The 22,486-nt window shown below is 35.5% G+C and overlaps 1 protein-coding gene across 15 annotated transcripts in view; it reads right to left on the bottom strand.

Annotated features, from left to right (window-relative positions):
- UCHL3 (ubiquitin C-terminal hydrolase L3) overlaps nt 1-22,486 on the bottom strand; it is a 112,217-nt gene that overhangs the window by 17,962 nt on the left and 71,769 nt on the right. For 12 of the 15 annotated variants that reach the window (XR_011527920.1, XR_011527921.1, XM_070578481.1 and 9 more), the window contains 3 exons: nt 18,631-18,787; nt 18,169-18,254; nt 16,303-16,350 (listed from right to left, as the gene is read on the bottom strand). Coding sequence is in view for 10 of the 15 variants with exons in the window: in XM_070578481.1 (XP_070434582.1) it covers nt 16,303-16,350; nt 18,169-18,254; nt 18,631-18,787 (291 nt within the window). In the remaining 5 variants the exon portion in view is untranslated. Of the gene's footprint in view, nt 1-10,496; nt 10,526-16,302; nt 16,351-18,168; nt 18,255-18,630; nt 18,788-22,486 lie in introns of all 15 variants that reach the window. The other 3 variants (XR_011527923.1, XR_011527924.1, XR_011527922.1) reach the window with 2 other exon arrangements.

The raw sequence follows: 22,486 nt of genomic DNA, 5'->3' as shown, positions 1-22,486 counted from the left end.
TTTACCCTTTCAACCTAAAAAGTCAGCCTGTTACTTTTTCACGGGTGCTGGCAGAAGACCTGAGACTCCTGGGTCAGAGAAAAAGCACTTTACTCATAGCACAACAAGGAGCATGGTCATCAGTGTGATTGTGTCAATTCACATGAGTGCAACACAGGGGGCCAGGCAGATGGCTGCACACACAGCAGGCTGCATTAGAGGAGAGGAATATTGAGCTGGGGAAACTGATGTTTTATAGTAAGCAGTAAGCAAACACGCTCTTTGTTCTGGAGGCAGACATTACCTCATCCCTCATGGTTGCTTACTGTGAGAAAAACGATTTCCAACTTCAAATACGATGGCCCTCTTCTTTGGCCACTTTTGAAGAACCTTTTTTAAAACTTTTGTTTTGGGGGGAAAAATTTCAAACTTAAAAAGGGTTACAGAAACAAAAATAGTACTGGAAACACGTAGATTTGCCTACAACATTTTATTCTTAATTTGCTTTATCATTTGCACTAACACTCTCTCTCTTCCTCTCTCTACATAATTATTTTCCTAAACCATCCGAGGGTATGTTACATATATCATGGCCTTTTACTCCTAAATACTTCAGTATTTCCTAAGACTGAGAACTTTCTTACATAACAACAGTTATCACTTCCATAATTTTATATTGATATAATACTTTTACTACTTTCATCATTTTATAGATATAATACTTTTGTCTCATCCTTCATCCATATTTTAATTTTGTCAGTTGATCTATTCACATCTTTTGTAGCATTTTCCCTCAGGATCTAATCTAGGAGCAGGTGTTGAATTTACTTCTCATTGTCTCTTTAGTATCCTTTAACCTGGAACACTTCCAGCAGTCTTTGTCTTTTATGACATTAACACACAATCCCCTTCTCCCATTTTTCTTTCCCCAAGGAAGATTAGCCCTGAGCTAACATCCACTGCCAATGCTCCACTTTTTGCTGAGGAAGACTGGCCCAGGGCTAACATCTGTGCCCATCTTCCTCCATTTTATATGTGGGACACCTGCCACAGCATGGCTTGATAAGCAGTGCATAGGTCTGTGCCTGGGATCTGAACCGGTAAACCCTGGGCTGCAAAGCAGAATGTGCAAACTTAACCACTGTGCCACTGGGCTGGCCCCTCTGTTTTTTAATAAATAGTTTTCAGTATTAAAAAATCATGTTCTCTGTGAACAGACATTTTTCTTTCTTCCTTTCCAATCCATATACCTTTTATTTCTTTCTTTGCCTTACTCTATTGGCTAGGACCTCCAGTACAATAATGATTTGATTGATTTTTCACTTTTTTCTTGATTATTTCTTCCTTCTGCTTGCTCTTCTTTTGCTACCTTCAGGTAAAAACTTAGGCCATCGACTTGAAGCCTTTTTTCTTTTCTACCATAAGCATTTAATGCTATAGATTTTTCTCTAGCCCCTGCTTTTTCTTTTCTACTATAAGCATTTAATGTTATAGATTTTTCTCTAATCCTTGCTTTAATTGCAACTTGTAAATTTTGATACATTATTAAATTTTCCACTCAATTCAAAATGTTTTTTAATATCCTTTGTGACCTCCTCTTTGATCCATGAGCTCTTAGAAGTGTGTTATTTAACTTCTAAATATTTGGGGATTTTCCAGATATTTTTTCTGTTACTGATTTTTTTATTTTTATTTTTTTAAATTTTTCCTTTTTCTCCCCAAAGCCCCCCAGTACATAATTGTATGTTTTCAGCTGTGTGTCTTTCTAGTTGTGGCACGTGGGATGCCCCCTCAGCATGACCTCATGAGTGGTGCCATGTCCGTGCCCAGAATCTGAACCAGCAAAACCCTGGGCCGCCGAAGTGGAGCACGCCAACTTAGCCACTCAGCCACGGGGCCAGCCCCTGTTACTGATTTTTAATTTAATTCCATTATGGTCAGAAAACATTCTTTGTATGATTTAATTTCTTAAAAATTTTGTTAAGGTTTATTTTCTGATCCAGAATATGTTCTATGCTGGTGAACATCCCATGTGCACTTGAAAAGACATTCAGCTATTGTTGAATAGTTTTCCACAAACGTCAGTAAGGCCAAGTTGTTTGATAACACTGCTCAGGTCTTCTATATTCTTACTAATTTTCTGTGTCTACTTGTTCTACCAGTTACTGAGAGTAGTGCTGAAATCTCCAACTTAAATTGTGGATTTGTCTACTTCTCCCTTCAGTTTTATCAGTATTTGCCTCATATATTTAGAGGCTCTATTTTTAGCTGCAAACATAAACTCATACGTATGTTATGTTTTCTTGGTAAATTTACCTCATTACCCTTATGTAATGTCCTTCTTTATCACTGGTAATATTCCTTGTTCTGAAGTCTATTTCATCTAATGTTAATATAGCTATTCCAGGTTTCTTTTGATTGGTGCTTGCACTGTGTTATCTTTTCTCATTCTTTTAATCTTTCCATGTCTTTATATTTAAAGTGACTTTCTTGTAGACAGCATATATTTGAGTCTTGCTTTTTCACTAATACGATAATCTTTCCTTCAATTTGTATGTTTACATTTAGGCCATTTACATTTTATTAATTTCATTTAATTATTAATATAGTTGTATTAAAATCTATCATCTTGCCAGTTCTCTATTTTTTCTATCTGTTCTTTGTTCCTTTTCTGCCTTTCTTTGGATTATTTTTATGATTCCATGTTATCTGTACTATTGTCTTATTGTTCATACTGCTTTTTACCTTTTCAGTAACTGCCCTAGGATTTACAATCCACATCTTTAGTCAGAGTGTACCTTCAAATACTACACCACTTCATATGGAGGGTAAGAATCTTACAGCAGTCTTACCCCAATTTCTTCCTCCCATCCTTTGTACTATTGTCACACATTTTGTTTTTATATATTCTACAAATTTATAATACATGGTTACTACTTTTTCTTTAGACAGTCAATTATCTTTTAGAGTAATTTTAAAAAGAACAAAACTTATTTTATATTTACCTTCACTTGTTCCATTTCCAGTGCCCTCCAATTTTTGTGTAGATCCACGTTGTAGTGCAGGTAAGCTAGTAACGAATTCCCTCAGTTTTTGTTTCTCTCAGAGTCTTTATTTCTCCCTTATTTTTGAAAGGCATTTTTGTTCCATTGAATTCTTTCAGCACTTTAAAAATAGCATTCCATTTTTCTTGCTTGAATAATTTCAATGAGACGTCCGCTGTAATCTCACCTTTGTTCCTCTGTATCTAATGCCTCTCTTTCTCTGGCTGCATTGAACATTTTCTATTTATCTTTGCTTTTCAGAAGTTTGAATATTACGTATCTCAGTGTATGTGTGTGTTTTTTGGAGGATAGTACTCTCTGATTCTCCTGAAGCTGTGGTTGATGTCCTTTATTTTTTGCAAAATAGTTTGCCATGAGCTGTCCACATATTTTTTCTGTTGTATGCCTGCTCCTCACTCCCACCTCTCTCTTTTCTTTCTGGGATTCTGCTTTCACGTATTAGATCATTTGAAATTGCCCCACAGCTCTTTGATGCTCTGGGGTTTTTGGTTGTTTTGTTTCCCCACAATTTTTTATTTTTGTGGTTCAGTTTGGGTAAATTTTTAGCCATTTATCTTGACATTTACTGATTCTTTTCTCAACTTGGTTGAATCTACTGGTGAACCTATTAAAGGCAGTCTTCATCTCTAGTACCATGTTTTTCATGATTAGCATTTCCATTTGATTCTTTCTTACAGTTTCCAACCCTCTGTTGATATTTGTTGGTACATGTTGCCCACCTTTTTACTTGAGTCTTTAACATATTAATCATAGTTATTTTAAATTGCATCTGACAGTTCCAACATATAGATCACATCTGAGTCTTATTCTGTTAATTGCTTTGTCTCATGGCAGTGTGCTGTTTTTTTCTTGCCTTCTTCTTTGTCTTATAATTTTTGTTTAAAAGCCACACATCTTGTGTAGGAGCACAGAGACTGAGATAAATGATATTTATGCCTGACAACTGGCATGCCTCTTCTTCTGCTAGGCCTTTAGTGTGTGGAGTTGAGTCAATCTAGTTAGGAGTTGTGCTATTTGGGTTTTGTTTTGGCCATCGTTACCCTCAGCAACTCACCAGCTTAAAATTCATCTCTCGTTACCTTGTGCTTGGGGTAGGAGCTGGGTTGCTGGATGCTTTCTCTTTCAATGTTCTTGTTCCGCTCAAGCTTTCAGCTTTTTCACAGAGCTTATGCCTCAGAGGTCTCTCTCCATGTTCTTAGCCCACCTGACTGCTTCGACACTTGTTTATGGGTGCTTGCTGGTCTAATGGTGAGAAGGTTGAGGCATTCTTTGTTAATCTTGTTCAGCCTCCACATATGTAGGCTGTTTGTCCTTAGACATCAAGGACAAGGTTTTCTAAGGGACCCTTCTCTCCTCCATTGATTTCTCTCAGAGGAGTTTCCTGCCTTTCCCCCAAAGGAGTGGTTTTATCTGTTCCCTTCTCCCAGAAAGGTTTTCTGTCTCCGTGTCTCGTAATGTTAAATGTACACCATACATATTTTCTCCAACTGTACAATTTGTAAAAATAATTTAACTCATAATACAGACATAAAAGTATGTATCATATATATTTTCAATTCCAGTGCAATTTTATATAATTCAGGAAAAGACTTTCTAGTAATACCATTTCAAGAGATGAAAGCACTTTGATATGCAGTCGACTATCAAGGAATCTTAAAATTCGTAGGCTTTCTTCTTAGAATTACAAAGATCAAAGACACAAACACCAAACTTCAAAATTTTCACAGTGTTAGCTGTCAACGCAATTGCTTAAGTAACTAAGTTAGCCTTGCTTTCAAATATGAAAATTTAAACTGTGAGCTGCATCTTGAGACAAAATATCCAATTTTTCACATTGTTTTCCATACTAACTGGAAAAGATCAAATATCTACAGTTTATTCTTGAGTCTTTCAGAAGAGTCTTAATAAAGAGCTCACTTTCTAGAGTGTCTGAGTAAAGAACTCACTTCCTCAGTTTTTCAGTTCTGGTACTGGAATCCAAAATTGCTAAAAATTATGTATTTCATTAAAATTATTAATAACATCAATGTTTGCCAGAACATTAACACTGAACCTGTACCCTCTTTTCTTACTATGTGGGTACTGCAACAATATAATGTGTCTTCATACACAGCACGTTACATGTAATATACACCTATCTCTTCATTATAGTTTAGAAAAACCTAGAAGAGGCTTTCCAGAAACACTGGGAATTTTAAAAGCAGATTAAACATTTTGCTCTTCAGAAAGAACTCTAAGGAATTTAATAAATTATTTTTGCATGAAGGAATTAAGGATAGATATTCATTTCAAGAGATTTTTAAACATTCTGATTCTGACTTAAATGCTCTCAGAGTTAAAAAACAAACAAACAAAAACACAGAGTGACCTACATGAATACAGTCCATAAACATCACACAAGTGTTGGGGTTTTTAGAAGAACAGGGACTTAGTTGATTTGCCCAGAGCCATATAACTAGCGACTGTCAAAGCCAGAGGCAGAACCCATGACTCCTGGCTCCAATTTCACTGTTTTCATTACACACAAAGCCACCCACCCATCAAGTGTCAATAATTCAACTGATTCATAGAGGCAAATCTATTACTATCCCTGTCTACCTTCCCCAAACAATTCAAATCTTTGTATTTTTCAAACTTATAACTCGTTCAAAAAAACCCAAAAAACAAAATACCCAGATCCTACAAGGACAAATTACTTTTCCTTTACAGTGCATGTCACTTTGTATGTGAAAAAAAGAGTAAACCACTCTTTAAACTGTTTAATAATAACCAAAAAATTAGAAATGCCATGATGGCTAAAAAGAAATGATTCAAACCTTCAATAAAAAGGTGGCGGGGAGGGAGTGTATCATTCTAAAAAGCCAAATTACTGTTCATTCAGCTAACGTACATGTCTCTACGTGTATGAAAAATGAAGAGATTACCCTTTCAACTATTTAACAACCAAAGAATTAGAAACGCTGTAAAGGTTAAAAAGAAATAATACAGACCTTTTAAAAAGTGGGCAAAGGCTCAGCCTAAAAGTATTTCTCTATTAAGAAATCAAGAGTTTGGTAGGTTTCTTAGCGCTTAAATCTAAATTATTCTAAAATGCTAAAATAAAGTAAGTAGATTTTGGCTTACATCCAAAACATTTTCTCATTTAAATGAGCATCCTGTTATTAAGAAAAATATCATTATAACCATGTAATTTCCTGAACATAAAGGGATCATTAGCTGGTAGATACTTAAAATAATTACTGTTTTCCAAAATATACATAACATGATTACCAAAAGACTGTGGTTGGTTTATGGATAAGACTTTATGCTTATTTTAAGGAAAAATCTGCTCCTGAATAAGAGCTAACTTAGATATAAGGGCAACGACGGACAAAGTATTCAGCACAACTATGAAGAGTCATTTGTAATTCATTACATATTTGCATTAAATTAATAGCCATGTCTAACTCTGTTTTTAGGACAAAAAATTTTTAATTTTAAAAACCTCACTTTCTTGATTTTTATTTGTTTTAGCAATTTTGATTTATCTAAACATTTTGTTGCCTTAAGAGCATGGGCAGTACTTACTAGCTGTGTGACCCTGGACAAGTTAGTAACTTCTTAGTCTTCCAGTCTGTAAAATGGGGTAATATCTACCTTAACGAATTGAGAAGATCAGAGTATGGTACATACAGTACTTAGTATAATGCTCACCACGTAAGATGCATTCAGGAAATGGTAACCATCACTATAATAAGATAGCAGACATACTTTCAAAAGCAGTGAGAACTAAGAAGATGAGAATATTTAGAAACTGATAACACCTCAATTTCCATTGTATTCACTCATAAACGACACTTAAGAGTAGTCAAACTGACACTGTAGCACACAAAAATGAAGCCCAGAGTTTCCAGCAATGCTAAGTATCTCATGGTGAGCATATTTTTTTCTTTTTGAGGAAGATTAGCCCTGAGCTAACATCCACTGCCAATCCTCCTCTTTTTGCTGAAGAAGAGTGGCCCTGAGCTAACATCTGTGCCTATCTTCCTCTACTTTATATGTGGGACGCCTGCCACAGCATGGCTGGAGAAGCAGAGTATTGGTCCACACGGGGGATCCAAACCAGCGAACCCCGGGCCGCCCAAGTGGAAGGTGTGAACTTAACCACTGCACCACCAGATGGGCCCTAAGACTCTTTTGGCTTGAGAACCTACAATATTTGTGGATCTCCAGTAGAGAACAATGTGCATTCTCCTTGCAATACCTGCTCCCCTTTAAAGGGTAGAAATGGAAATAAAATACTGAAAAGAATGAAATTCAACTTTCTAAAAGAATTTTAGCTTCTCATTACGTGATCATTAGAAATCATGATTCCTTTTATTGACCTGCTGAAAAAATATGCACTCGATCATGACAATTAAATTTAAGTTATTTTCAAAATATGGCATGTTCCTTCAGACTTTAGAAATACTACTGGGTCTAAAAAACAGCACGTGGAAAGGAAAAGAATTAGGAATTTCTCTAGGCTGCCAAATACTGTGAAAAGAAGTAAAATTATAAATGTGTGTGTATACATGTATAAGGACATGTGTGTGCACATGTATGGGAATATGTACACATAAGTAAAACTTTAAAAGTTTAAAATAAAAATTATAAATTAATTCTCAATGGATTTCTGTAGATTTTCAAGTAAATTGCAGTACAATACATTGGATTACAGTAAATTTAAGGTTCAAATTTAAAATAGGAATGTAAAACCAGATTCATGCAAAAGATGCAAACTTTCCTACAGGGCATCCATGTTCAGTTGGCAAAGAAGTCAAAGCGAAACATGGGCTAGATATCAAAATACACAAAATACCACTACATGTTCTACGGAAAATCTGGATAACGGCAAATTTCTTCATTTTGCTCTTCTAATAAATCAAGATGCCCACAAATTTCAAGATAGTCTTGAAAGGTTTTTTTCTCCTACTGGTTTAATAATTATGTTTTCTCACTTCCATTTACAATTCTCCATGTCAGAAATCACTATTAATATAACGACCTATATCTCTACATGTTACATTAAACTCAAGCTTACCATTGTTAAGCTGACCAAACTAAATCCAAGAAATTCTTTTTTTTTTTTTTTACAATTTGAGAGTAGCCACAAATAAGATTCTCATTTACTACAAATAAAAAAATCTTAAATCCTAACATAACCCTCTGTTTTGGAAAGCTGTGGTTTAAAACAAAACAAACAGAAAAACCCACCATCCCCAAACACAACCTCCACTTTATCGTTATTGCTGAAGACATTTTTAGACAGAAGAGTTACATCTAGTCAGACCTGGAAGAGTAAACTGATAGTGGGGGTAAAAACAACCAAAAGAAGAAAAAGCTGAAGAAAGAAAGAATTTAAAAATCTATTTTGATCCATTTTCGGACAAAACACTTGTTAACCTAAAAAAGGGGGGAAAAAAGTGTAAACAGGCAGGAGTAACAACCAAATTCTTACCCTTTCCACAACTAATTTAATCAATTTATATATCATTTATTTTTTTAGTAATATTTGATAAAGAATAACTGACTACATACATAGAGACACAGTGTCAGTGCTTGAAAATAGAGGGACAAAAATAACTATTTCAATAATATTTTCCCCACTATGACTAATCCTAATTTGCACTCCCTCCTTCAAACTCAGCTGTCCTGTTCAACTCCACTCATACTCTCTAAACATGCCTCTATTCGGGGACTGATATGCGGAAGAAATGACAACAATAAAAACAAAGACAGGGGCCGGCCCGGTGGCACAGCGGTTAAGTGCGCACGTTCCTCTTCTCGGCGGCCCGGGGTTCACTGGTTCAGATCCCAGGTGCCGACATGGCACTGCTTGGCATGCCATGCTGTGGTAGGCGTCCCACATATAAAGTAAAGGAAGATGGGCATGGATGTTAGCTCAGGGCCAGGATTCCTCAGCAAAAAGAGGAGGACTGGCGGTAGTTAGCTCAGGGCTAATCTTCCTCGGAAAAAAAATAAATAAAATTAAAAAAATAAAATAAAAAACAAAGACAGAAGAGAAAGGCAAAAGTATAAGGAGCTAGGATGGAAGTTCCAGAACTTTTCTCAATTTTAAGAGTGAAAGAAAATGAAGATGCCCAAAAAAGATCTATCTTAAGTCTTGTTGGAATGGAAAAAAGAAAATGGAGTATGGAAAGTAAATGAAAAAAAAGGAAAGATCAGAAAGTTGTAATTTCAGCTTTCTTGACAAAACTGGACTATACAGCTTAAAATGCATGATACATTTTCATCACAGTCCCATTTACTGTTTCCATCTGATTGTTCCAAGATAATCAGGAACTTAAGTTGTATATTATGCAAGAAGTTTCTTCCTAATACCTTCAGTTCTTTAAAAGTCAAGGAAAGAAGAAAATAAATCTCTAAAGAAGGAAAACAAATGTGAGTAATCTTAACTCCTTGTAATTCTCACAATCAAAATAACTAAAAACTAGGGGCCAGCACAGTGGAGTAGTGGTTAAGTTTGCATGCTCTGCTTCAATGGCCTGAGGTTCGCTGGTTCAGATTGTGGGCACAGACCTATATACCACTTATCAAGCCATGCTGTGACAGGCATCTCACATATAAAACAGAGGAAGTTGGGCACAGATGTTAGCTCAGGGTCAGTCTTCCTCAGCTAAAAGAGGAGGATTGGTGGGGGATATTAGCTCAGGGCTAATCTTCCTCAAAAAAATAAATAAATAAAAACAACTAAAAACTATACTTCAGAGTAAAAGGAAGCCATGCAAACTACACTTATACATCTAATGAAAGTGAAACTTGACACTTTTTCCGCCCGCCACTGACAGTCTGGATTGGGCCAAAAAAGCCAACTATATATATACATGTGCATAGTTTATGTTTAAATTCTGTATAAAGATATATGAATATATACTTGAAATCAGAATTTACCCATTGCTTACCCAATAGTCAAACAAACTTTTTCTTATAGGACAACACAAACCAAAATAGATTACATATTTCATTGTAAAATATAGGCATGCATTGCTTAACAACGGTGATACATCCTGAGCAATGCATCATTAGGCAATTTCGTCGTCGTGTGACCATTAGAGTGCACTTACACAAACCTAGGTGGTACAGCCTCCCACACACCTAGACGACGTGGTACTAATCCTACGGGACCCCTGTTGGATATGCAGTTCATCGCTGACCAAATCGTCGTTATGCGGCGTAATTACAAATTAATTCCACAATTTAAATTCATTTCATAAATTTTTACAAAAGATCTTTGAATGATCATTAGCAGTCAAACATATTATTTCCCTGTATCAAAAAAGCCAAAATTTAAAAATAGAATTCAATGCTGGCAAGGACTATTTTTGAGGCTCTCTCCACTGAAGTAAAAGATCCTTGAAGACACAAACTCTGTACGATTCATCTTTGTATATGTAGCTCCTAGCACAGTACCTGACATAGGAGGTGCTCACACAGGTTACCTGATTGACCAAAGGAAAGAAAGACATTTTCACATTCTGTCACAAGAACCTTAGAAATGTTCATCCCTTTGACTCAAGGTAATTCTACCTATAAGAAACTCTCTTAAAGAAAGAACCTAGAATGAATAAATGGATAAACAAAGATATTCAATGAAGTTAGATTTTTACCTTGAAAAACTGAAAACAATCTAAACATCAAAAGTTAAGGAAACTGGCAAGTAAATTATGGTACATTCACATGAGAGTATACAGCCATGAAGAACTATTTATGAAGAGGTTTTAACGAAACAAGAAAATGTTCTTGAAAAAATGTTAAGAAAAAAGTTCCCACAAAATTGTTTGATCTTGATCATTTTAAAAATGAACTCAAAAAAGATTCAAAGTAAATCAACATAAACGCTAAAAGCATTATTTGCTGTATTTTCCATACCGGTATATTTATTTAAAAATATAAATAAAACAATCATGCCAGTTTCTATTATTTTTCATTATTACTATAAATTTGCAATGGAGAGTCCTGAGCAGTATAATAAATTTAATCATTCCGTAAAAAGTTAAAAAAACAATAAGTCATCAGCAGATTTCTACTCATATCTAGGCTGGCTCCTGGATTAACATGGATAAATCACAAACTTTAAAAATTACTTTTTAGATAAGTGTCAATTTGAAATAAAAGTGGAGTCTGAAAGCAAATAAAATACCCTTTTGGATTTTTTTTTTCTTGCCTTCACATTTGACTTGCATATTTGCTTCCATTATTCTACCACTGATATTTGTTCATAATTTAAAAAACAATTTAATTTCCTAATATCCCACTGCTGTTGTTCTATCCTCCCCATCTTAAGTGACAAATGAAAGCAATAAATTTTGGTATAGGTTAATGAAGCATAAGTGAGGTGGGGCTACTGTCCAAATTTCTGGATTAGCCAAAGTCTGTGGAACAAGCATGGTGGGATGGGAAAAAACATACAAATAAACAATTACTCTATGGCAGCATGCCACAGCCAATCTTCTAAAAAGACTACTGTATTTTGGTGGCTCACCTTACTAATTTCTCATCTAGTCTACAAATCTCTGCATGCAATAGGCTCCTGCCTACTCCATTCCCATGAAAAGGTTCTGTCAGAGAGTGTCAGCGATGTCAGCGACAACTGCCATTACTGCTGCACTGTTATTACTGGCTCTTCTTCCTCTCCCCACTCCTTTAACACCTACGTGCCCCAGGGATTTATTGGCGTACACCACTATTCTCTCCCTCTAGAGAATTCTCAAGGTTCTAACTACTACCCAAATACAAAAGACTGCAGATATCTCCCCAGAGCTTTAGACTCCATACCCAACTTCTACACAGATGACCCATAAACTCACCCTAAACTCAATATGCTGAACACTAAACACACCATCTTTGGTGGCTCCTCGTTGTCTACAAAATCCAAGCCTCCCATTGATCTGGCTTCACCCTATTATTTCAACTTCATCCCCTGCCATTCATATTCATTTTTCTGAATGCCTAGTAAAATAAAATTTACCACCTAATATTTACTGAAGGTCCATTAAAATGCCAGGCACTATTCTAAGCACTTTATATGATTAACTCACTAATCTTCACAGCAATCCCATAAGGTAGATGCTATTATCTTCATTTTATGCTGAGGAAAGTATCTTGCCCAGGCTACTAAACAATGGAGACAGTATACAACCTACATCCTGTGCTCCTTACTTTTGTACTACGTAATTTCTCATAAATGCCTATATGTGCCAAGCACTGTCCTGGAGATTCAAGGTGAATGTGACAAAAAAGGCCCATGCCCTCATGGGACTCACAGTCTTGTAAACAAACAGAATAAATAAACAAACAAAAAAACAAAGCTGTAGATTATTAAAAAGTGCCAGGAAGAAAATAAACAGGATTTTATGACAGAATATTCACAGAGGTGGACCTACTTAACAGTGATGAAAGAAAGTCTCTCTGAAAAACGACTTTCAAGGTGAGACCTAAAGGATGAGAAGGGACCACATATGCAAAGAGGGGAGTATATCTGGAAGAGTACTGGCTTGTTAGAAAGCACAAAGATGGTGTTATGGGCTGAACTGTGTTCCCCTCAAATTCATATTTTGAAGCCCTAAACCCAAATGTGACTGTATTCAGAGAGAGGGATTTTAAGGAGGTATTTAAGGTAAAATGTGGTCATAAGGATAGGGCCCTAATCTGATAGACTGGTGTTCTCATATGAAGAGGAAGAGACACCAGAGATTTCTCTCACTCTCCACATGCCCAGAGGAAAAGCCACGAGAGGATAAAACGAGAAGGCACCTGTCTACAAATCAGGAAGACAGGCCTTACCAGCAATCAATCTTGATGGCACTTTGATATTCATAGCCTCCAGAACCGTGAAAAAATTAATTTCTGTTGTTCAAGTCACTCAGTCTGTGGTATTGTGGTATGGCAGCCCAAGCAGACTAATACAAATGGAAAAGATCTAGGTGGTTTGTAGGAACTGACAAACACCAATGTGCTAGAATATAGAGAGCAATGGAGACAATACGTCAAGACTCTTAAGCCCATAGATGGTAGATGAACTGGAAATGAGATGATCACAAAAACAGTCCCTGGTGAAGTTTTAAGCTGGTTGATATTGGACTGGAAATGTATGGCATGAGTTTTTGTTTTCTCAGTGACTGAGAGTCACTAACATATAGTGACTTGAATACAATAATCTATATTTCACCCTGAAATGTACAAAACAGCCACATGTAACAAAGAACTGAACCCTCCCCAAAATGTTCACAGTGCCTACTGAAGAACAGTGGCTAATGGCTATGTTTTGTTTACTCAGGGAACTACAGAAAACGAGGGTTTAGCCTTTTTTTTCTACTTCTTACACCACTTAGGATAGTTCTGAGTTAATTCTGGTGAATTAATAAATACGCATCGTGCCTATGTGCAAGGAACAGTGTTATATACTTTGGAGCATGCCCAAATGAATCAGACACCAGTCTTAGCTCTAAGAGCCACAGTAGGGAAGATATGACACCACATTTCATCAAATCTAAGGCACCGCTGGTTATAAGATGTACTATTTTATGTACCACTAAGGGGATACCACCAAGTAAATTATGACATTGACTGAAAGATACATCCTAATTTTAGAGCTGTTAAAATTTGAAAAAATATACATCTTAAATAAATGAAAAAGAATATAAAATAAACAGCTAAAATGCAAATAGTTGGAGTCACATAAAAGAGTCCATAGAAGGGATGGGCTGCTTCATGCAAAAGCTTACGGGTATTTAAGCAAAATCTTGAAGGATGGGCAAAACTAAGAAAAGCAGAGATTGAGGGAAGGAATAGTTTTAGAAAGTGGGGGGGCTGGCCCCGTGGCTGAGTGGTTAAGTTAGCACGCTCCGCTGCAGGTGGCCCAGTGTTTCGTTGGTTCAAATCCTGGGCGCGGACATGGCACTGCTCATCAAACCACGCTGAGGCAGCGTCCCACATGCCACAACTAGAAGGACCCACAAGGAAGAATATACAACTATGTACTGGAGGGCTTTGGGGAGAAAAAGGAAAAAAATAAAATCTTTAAAAAAAAAAAAGAGAGAAAGTGGGAATTGCAAGAGGTAAAGCATAGCAACAATAAAGTGAGGGATATTTAAAGAGAAAACACTGGTGAAAAGTTAGAAAGACAAGGGTTAGGAAAACCTTGAATACAGCTAGGCTAAAGAGGCTGAAATTTATTGCATATGCTTGACGAACAGTTCTCAGACACTTTTCTTCACCCCAAAAAAACTTTAGAGCTATAATATATATAAAAAATACAGCTCACTCTAGCAGTGATTCTCAACTCTGGGAGATGCAAAAGCAGGAGAAGAGATTAATTTTTGTGGGAGTATAGTTTGAAAATGCTATCCAGAAAATCCTAACTTCTGCCTCCACCTCACCATGAGACTCACTTAGGGAACCCCTAGAAAAATGTGAGCAGCCAAATGATTCAGGTGCCATTTCAGGACAGGTAATCCAGCAGAACCGTGTAAAAATGAATGAGAATTAGAATAAAGATTAAAGACTGAGAATCTCCATAAGAAGCTGATCTTCCAGGCAAGAAGTTAAACAAATTTATATTAGATTAGTGATGGTGAGGAAAACGTATGGTGGCATTATAAGAAAGAGGGGAAAAACAGGTAAGAAAAAGTTTAAGACAAAAGATAAACTCAAACAAGGACCGCTTCTTCCAAAATATCAGTAGTCATTCAGGTGATGTCTAACAGGCATCTAAGATTAGAAAAAACAAGAGTTTAGGTCTGGGAAAAAGAGATGTGAACATCATCTAAAAAGCGATATTAAGCCATAATTTGGATAAAGTGCCGAAAAAGAGGCAAGAAGAGGTATCGCAAAGACAGTTTTCTTAAAGTAAACATGTACTAAAGCATTTAATTGCTTTATTATAAATAATTATTTTCATATTTTACAATAATCTCATGCTGATCATCATCACTGCTAATTTTAACACTATAAATTTATAAACAAAAAAGCAAACCATAGTGAAGATCAAGAATATGCTCAGGATCATATATAGCAATACATAAAACAGAGCATTTCATTAATTTCCAATCTGAGAGAGAGAGAGAAAGAATGGTTTTATTATAAACATTCACAGTTGTCGAGTTTAATCTATGAAAAACTGCAGTTATATCATAGCATCAAATTGTTTTGTCCTTAAAAAATTTTTTTTTGAAGATAGTGGGAATATTTAAGATCAGTGTTTTTAAATCAGGTATTTTTAAAGCATGAAGGCAACATTATCTCCGTACATTAAAAATACGGTTTCAAGTCACACATGAGATAAGAAAGAAGAAAATCTCTAATTCTTTGGTGTTTGACATTTAAATGTGTTATAAATACAGTGAATGATTTTAATTAAATTCTACCTTTTTTTTTTAAAGATTTTTTTAATTTTTCCTTTTTCTCCCCAAAGCCCCCTGGTACATAGTTGTATATTTTTAGCTGTGGGTCCTTCTAGTTGTGGCATGTGGGACGCCGCCTCAGTGTGACCTGACGAGTGGTGCCATGTCCGTGTCCAGGATCGGAACTGGCGAAACCCTGGGCCACTGAAGCAGAGTGCACGAACTTAACCACTCGGCTACGGGGCAGGCCCCAAATTCGACTTATTTTGACTGAAATACCTTCCGATAAACTTCCCACAAGACTGGGAGAATGAGGTTTGAAGGGAAAGAAAAGAAGAAATGGAAGGAGGGAAAGAGGGAAACCAATAGAATGAAAAAAAGAGGCAAGAGAACAGGAGAAGCGACCTAGCCGAAGAACTAGCTAAGAGAGTAAAGATGGTAAACATCACCACGGTGCCCCAGAACAGAATTACTGAGCAAAGAGAATGACGCAGCTTTTGGAAGCTGGACGTGATAAAGACTCTTGAACATCCTCCAGGCTATCTACCTGTATTATAGGGCAGGTATTTTTCTCAAAATACTTGCAAATCAAAGGAATCTGATAGGGAAGATGCAGATCACCTGCTAGCAAAAGCAAACCACACACAATCCGCAATCTGTCTAAACGATTAGAGAAACTGAGACGGCCAACATCAAAGTGCAGGTTAACGGTTTGTCAAAACATGTTCCTGTGCTACTTCATGACCACTTTTACATAAGCAAATTCCCTCGAAGGAAAAGAAAAGCCCAAGTAAGTTTTTAAAACTACATGTCATATGATAACACTATGGTTAAATTTACAAATGGCAAGAAAAGTTTTGAAAAATGTGAAATACCTCAGTCTGACCTTCATGGGCACTGGTCTCGTGAGTAACTCGAATAGCCTGTAATAAGAATAGAAGGTATTAATAGGAAAAAACAACTATATCCAACTTTTTAAATGAAAACGACAATGCTAAATTTTAACATCTAAAGCCTTGTTAAGAAACAACAAATTGGAGGAAATTTAGGAACAGTATAATACTAAATGTTTAACAGTGATTTCTGAGTAACCAATGAATTGCTGTACTTTCCAACCCACAAATCTCTGAAGACTCAGGAAACTCAATTTCTCATTATTTGTAATTTCCAGGTGTAAGTGGGAGCCATTTAACTTGTTTAATTGTTAGAACTAACATTTAACACTTTATTCACCTGAGACTAGAATAAAGTAAGCATCTCACAGATAGAGACTGAAGCAGCTTATCTCATCTGTTTCTCCAGGTTACATGCTCCTCAGCAGCTCTGGCTGTATTTATGCTTAATCATGCAGCTTCAGTCAGCAGTTTAGAAACGTGGAGCAAAAAGCATGCACTTATCAGAAGCTAGAGATTTTAGTTTCCTGAATTAAAAAAAAAATGCTCTTACAATACCTACTATTAGCAAAGATGAAGAGAAATGGGCAAAGTAGTAAATTACGGGTGAAAGTACAACCTCTATGAATGGCAATTTGGCAGTAAGTATCAGAGCCTTAAAAACATGCAAACTGTTTGATCCAGCAATTTCTATTCTAGGAGTTTATATATTTACGTATACCTGTACATAATTGTACACAGTTAAGGATGTTTGCAAAGATTTAGCTATAATGATATACCTTATAGTTTTTTTTAAAGAGGGGAAAAATATTGAATTTCTGACAAGAAGTTATTGGTTAAACAAAATACTATACAATGGAAAGCTATGCAGCCATTAAATGATAATGTCAAATATATACTTACTGGCATGTAACATGTTTGTGTTAAGTGAAAAAAGGAAGTTATAAAACAGTATTACAGTATGATCAAATTTTTGTTTTAAAAAATTGTGTAGATACATTATACTCCTATAAAGAATGTTAATGGTGGCTACCTCTCATTGGTGGGATTACTGGTGACTTTTATGTTGTTTATTTTGTTTTTATGTAAAATAAAGATGTCTTATGAAATCTGAAGGTTTTAAAAAGAAAAAATAATTTAAATAAAGTATATTAGAATGTTAACACAACATAATCAAATTAATGAATTTATTGGGCACAAACTCTGCATAAGGCATTGTTCTAGCCAAATAATTTGCACACCATATTGTTCTAATTGCAAAGAACTCACAATCTTCTTAACAGTGTTACTAAAAGGTAAAAAGCCTCCAAGAGAAGAATTTATTTAAAAAACTAAAAAATTTAAATACCATTCTAAAACAATTCTGTGAGATAATACAATCATTTAAAACTAGATTATGTGAGCTGTGTCTTCCCACATGCAAAAATATTATTACACTGATAAAATAGCTAGAGTACAGTCTAATATCTATGTTTAAACCCTTGTTTTTGCCATTGGCTTTTAGCCTTGTTCCAAATTCCCAGTGAAAGACACACAGGATTGTTGCCAGGCATATATTTATTATAGAAAGGGAATGGTAAGAAATCAAAAGACATTTTATAAATTTGTAAATCAGTCTGCTTTTTTTTCTCTCATTCAACTCTGGACATAGAAAAAAAGTGGCAATTTATCAACATTTATGGATATTTCAGATAATGTTACCTGAAAAATACAAAAGGCCTTTTTTAATGGTATGATCAAATTCATAATCGCTCAACACTACAGTTTCAAGACAAACCTCCAAATATAATCTACAACTTCACAAAACTTTGCCCACGTGTGAGATCAAGACAGAAAGAAGGTACCGACGTCATAGTTCTCCAGGTATCTGGCTCGTTCTTCAGGGCTCATGGACACAGACTCCTCCAGGAATTTTTTCAAGGTTGATCCAGATTCTGAGAACATTAAAGAAGATAAAATTGAAAAAACTTGATATCTCAAAGAGACTGACATACGAAAACACTAGACGTATGCTAACTACTTTTCAGATAAAATCCTTTCACTGGGAGGTTAGAAATATGAGAATATTGGGATAAATGATATGGCTTAAGTGACTCATTTGCTTGTTAAATCTCTGTTCATCAAAAATATAAAAGAAGGTAAAGGATTACTATTTCTTCTAACAGTATATACATTCCCATTATAAAAAAGAGAAGGGAGGAAAATGCTTTATATAATACGTTGAAAGAAAGAACTAGAGCACCACCTACTGCTCAATAAGTTAACTTATACCTTAGGGAAGGAAAGTAGCAGGCACGAAAAATTATTTACCAAAGTGCATCTTGTCTTTATTGTTGGCAATAGCATGGATCAGTCCAATTGTTCCACAGGCATTGCTGATTGTTTGCTTCATGAAATATACTGATGATGTAACATCTTGTCCCTGAGATTTTATTTTTTCCTCCTCTTCTGTTCTGAATACTTCATACTATTAAAAAAAAGTCAATAGTCTACATGTGAAAAGAATACATTAAAAAGGACTCAAACACAAAACTGGAAAAATTCTAAATTCCATCAATGGGGATTTGGTTAACACATGATGGCATATCGTAATGCAATACTATAAAGCATTTTAAAAAGAATAAAGTAGATTTATATATTCTGACTTAGAAATCTGTCCATTATTACAGAGTAGTTATAGGTCAGTATATATTAATATGATTCTCACTTATGTTTTTAAGATATTTACATATGCATCAAAAAGTCTGAAAGGGTATACAAAAACTTAGAGATTATCTCTGGGACAAAAGATTACCGGAGGGTTTTTACTTTCTATTTTTTGCATTTCTATATTGTTAAATCACACTATGTTAACAAAATTCACGCTGTATTTATAAGCATATGATATTCATAACAGACATTCACCCTTACTTATAACAACTAGTTGTAAAAACAATATGGTACAATAATGAATGTCAAAAGCGTGGGTTCTCCATCTGACTGCCTGAGCCCACATCCTGGCTCTGCCATTATTAGCTGAGTGACTGGTAAGTTACTTAAGGTCTTTGTGCCTCATTTTGCTAATTGTAAAAAAAGCTTAAAAATAATAAAGAGGTTAAATAATGAGAAGGAGGAGAGGGAGAGTAGAAAGATGATTGTATTGTTTTGTTTATTGGTTTCCCATAATTTTCAGATTCCGATAGAGTAGGGAGTCAGCAAACCACAGCCTTCAGGGCAAATCTGGCCAACTGCCTGTTTTCATAAGTAAAGTTTTATTTTTGTATTGTCCATGGCTGTTTTCATGCTGGAAGGCCAAGCTGAATAGTTGTAACAGAGACTGTAAGGCCTGTAGAGTTAAAAATATTTACTATCTGACCCTTTAGAGAAAACGTTTGCTCATCCTTGCAATAAAGGAAACAAATGATATCTACAGAAAACCCATAATTAAGAAGCTGCTTCTAACAACAAATGCATCTATGCCCTAAAAAGTAATTTTTATGAATGTGCTTCTAAATCAAATTTTTAAGTAAGATTTTCAGAATAAACTCTGAACCATTAATTCATTCCTATAGGTCCAACTGATAAAAAAACTGTTAAAGGTTCAATATAGTAAGGTCTTATGCTGAAATGTTTACATGGGTCTACAGTTTAGTTTGTTGTTGTTTAATATCAATGTTCCTTGCTGACACAGCAAAGTGAGATTTGAAAGCTTTTCAAGAATTACTATTTAGAAAAAAATCCTAAAACGATACAAAGCAAGTATAGCAAAAAAGGAAAAGATATTATGGCAGACTGAAGTGAAAACCCATGGTCAAGAGATAACAAAAAGAAAGAAAGAGATTTATAGCCTCTTCATGTATGATTCATTGGCTGGTAGGCACTACTATAAACCACACATTTAAAACACCATAACTAGGGGCCAGGCTGGCCTGGTGGTGCAGCAGTTAAGTGCGCAAATTCTGCATCAGTGGCCCGGGGTTTGCTGGTTTGGATCCCGGGTGCGGACATGGCACCACTTGGCAAGCCATGCTGTGGTAGGCATCCACACATAAAGCAGAGGAAGATGGGCACGGATGTTAGCTCATGGCCAGTCTTCCTCAGCAAAAAAAAAGAGAAGGATTGGCAGCAGATGTTAGCTCAGGGCTAATCTTCCTCAAATAAATAGATAAATAAATAAAACACCATAACTAACTTTAAAGGGTAATAAGGAATCTGTGACAGTTCTTTTGCTATCAGAATGCTTAAGCTATTTGCAACAACAATCAGTTTATAAATTAGAACAGAGACTAAAACACTTTGTATCTCTAAAATATCCACTAGACATCCTTCGAGTGTCTTTAATATGTCACTTATGAGCTGAAATGAGGATCTACCAAATTGTAAGAGACATCACAAAGTGGCAGGTGCCACTATATTCTTTCCTTACATAAGTAAGTAGAAATACTTATATAAATACTTTAGAATTGTGTTCTTTCTAGCAATAGGCACAATGAGGTACTTTTCAGTAATGGTGATCCACTAAATGAAGAAGTCCTATTGATAAGGATAATACGCTTTTTTTTTTTTTAAAGATTGGCACCTCAGCTAACATCTGTTGCCAATCTTCTTTCTCCTTTTTCTTCTTCTTCTCCCCAAAGCCCCCCAGTACACAGTTACACTCTCTAGTTGTAGGTCCTTCCAGTTCTGCCATGTGGGACGTCACCTCAGCACGGCCTGATGAGCAGTACCATGTCCACACCCAGGATGCGAATCTGCGAAACTCCAGGCCACCAAAGCAGAGCATGCAAACTTAACCATGGGGCAGGCCCCAACATGCTTTTTCTTTTTTTTTTTTTTAATACTGATGACCCACTAAATGAAGGAGCTCAAATCCCATTTATTCTTTAAAAGAAAAAAAGGATAGGCCTAAAAATCAATGGTTTGGGAAATTTCCAATTCAGATCATAAACTCACATTTGTATCATACCAACTAAGAAAGCTTAAGCTTTAAGTGGCTGATGTTTTTCCACTTTTTCCTATGGTCAGGGTCTTGGAATAGCTAACTATTGGCTTATTTTAGTAACCAAAAACGGTGAAGGGCCAGCCCCAGTGGCGTAGTGGTTAAGTTTGGTGCACTCCACTTCAGTGGCCTGGGTTCAGTTCCCAGGTGGAGACCCATGCCATTCTGATAGCAGCCATGCTGTGCGGATGGGCCACATACTAAAAAATAGAGGAAGACTGGCACGGATGTTAGCTCAGAGTGAATCTTCTTCAGAAAAAAAAGAAAAAAGGAAAAAAAGTGAAAATAACACTGAACTACAAGAGAGTAAACTTAAGAGGTTGTCCTTGCTCAAATTTCAGAATAATCACCACCTCATCACTAAAAGTGGGAGTTTAGTCTAATAGTGGATAACCACTGAGAAATTCCTAACTCTAAATTTCTATGAATATTACAAACAGCATTTATGAATAATATCCCTTCTTTAATTATTTGTTTTGTGGAACCCTTAAACACAACAGACAAATATTTCAGTATTTTTCATTTTATCTTAAACTGAAGTTAATTAGTTGTTAGCATAAAGAAGATTATCCAGGAATTTCTAGAACTGAGCAAAGCCTAATTCTTAATTTCTCTGAGACTTGGCTCTGTTTATTCCTCAAAAATAAGATGGCCTCAGCATGTATATGCCCAGTTACCAACACCTCATTTCTTCCCAAACATTTACTTCTTCATGTTTTACAACTACCGAGCTCATCCTATTGTTTCTAAGTTTAAAAATAAAAATCAGAAAGATATAGACTCAAAAGATGTTTTTAAATGAACTTAAAAGTTCTGGCTCCATAATACATATATCTACAGGACATCATTCTAGAAGAAAGGCCTGAAATATGGGGATTTGAATTTAAATACAGAAATCTAAGAATAGCTTTTTATAATACCCAACACATTCTAAATCTGCCAATTAAACTATATTTAAGTTTAGTGACTCCCACCCAAATCAATTCTGAAAATAATCTAATCCATGTTATTAGCTACACCTACTTCCTTAAAACAAGCCAAAAAGATTTCTTTTTACATATATGTTGAAAAAAATTTCCATATTTTATATATTGAAATTTTGAATATTCTTTATTCATAAATTTTCTAAGACATTTAAGATTATTCTAGTACTTAACATTTCTAAAGTATATACTTCAAAATGTGATT

The sequence above is a fragment of the Equus przewalskii genome, chromosome 16 (genome assembly GCF_037783145.1).
Source record: "Equus przewalskii isolate Varuska chromosome 16, EquPr2, whole genome shotgun sequence".
Taxonomy (NCBI): domain Eukaryota; kingdom Metazoa; phylum Chordata; class Mammalia; order Perissodactyla; family Equidae; genus Equus; species Equus przewalskii.
This window is presented reverse-complemented; position numbering and strand designations above follow the sequence as displayed.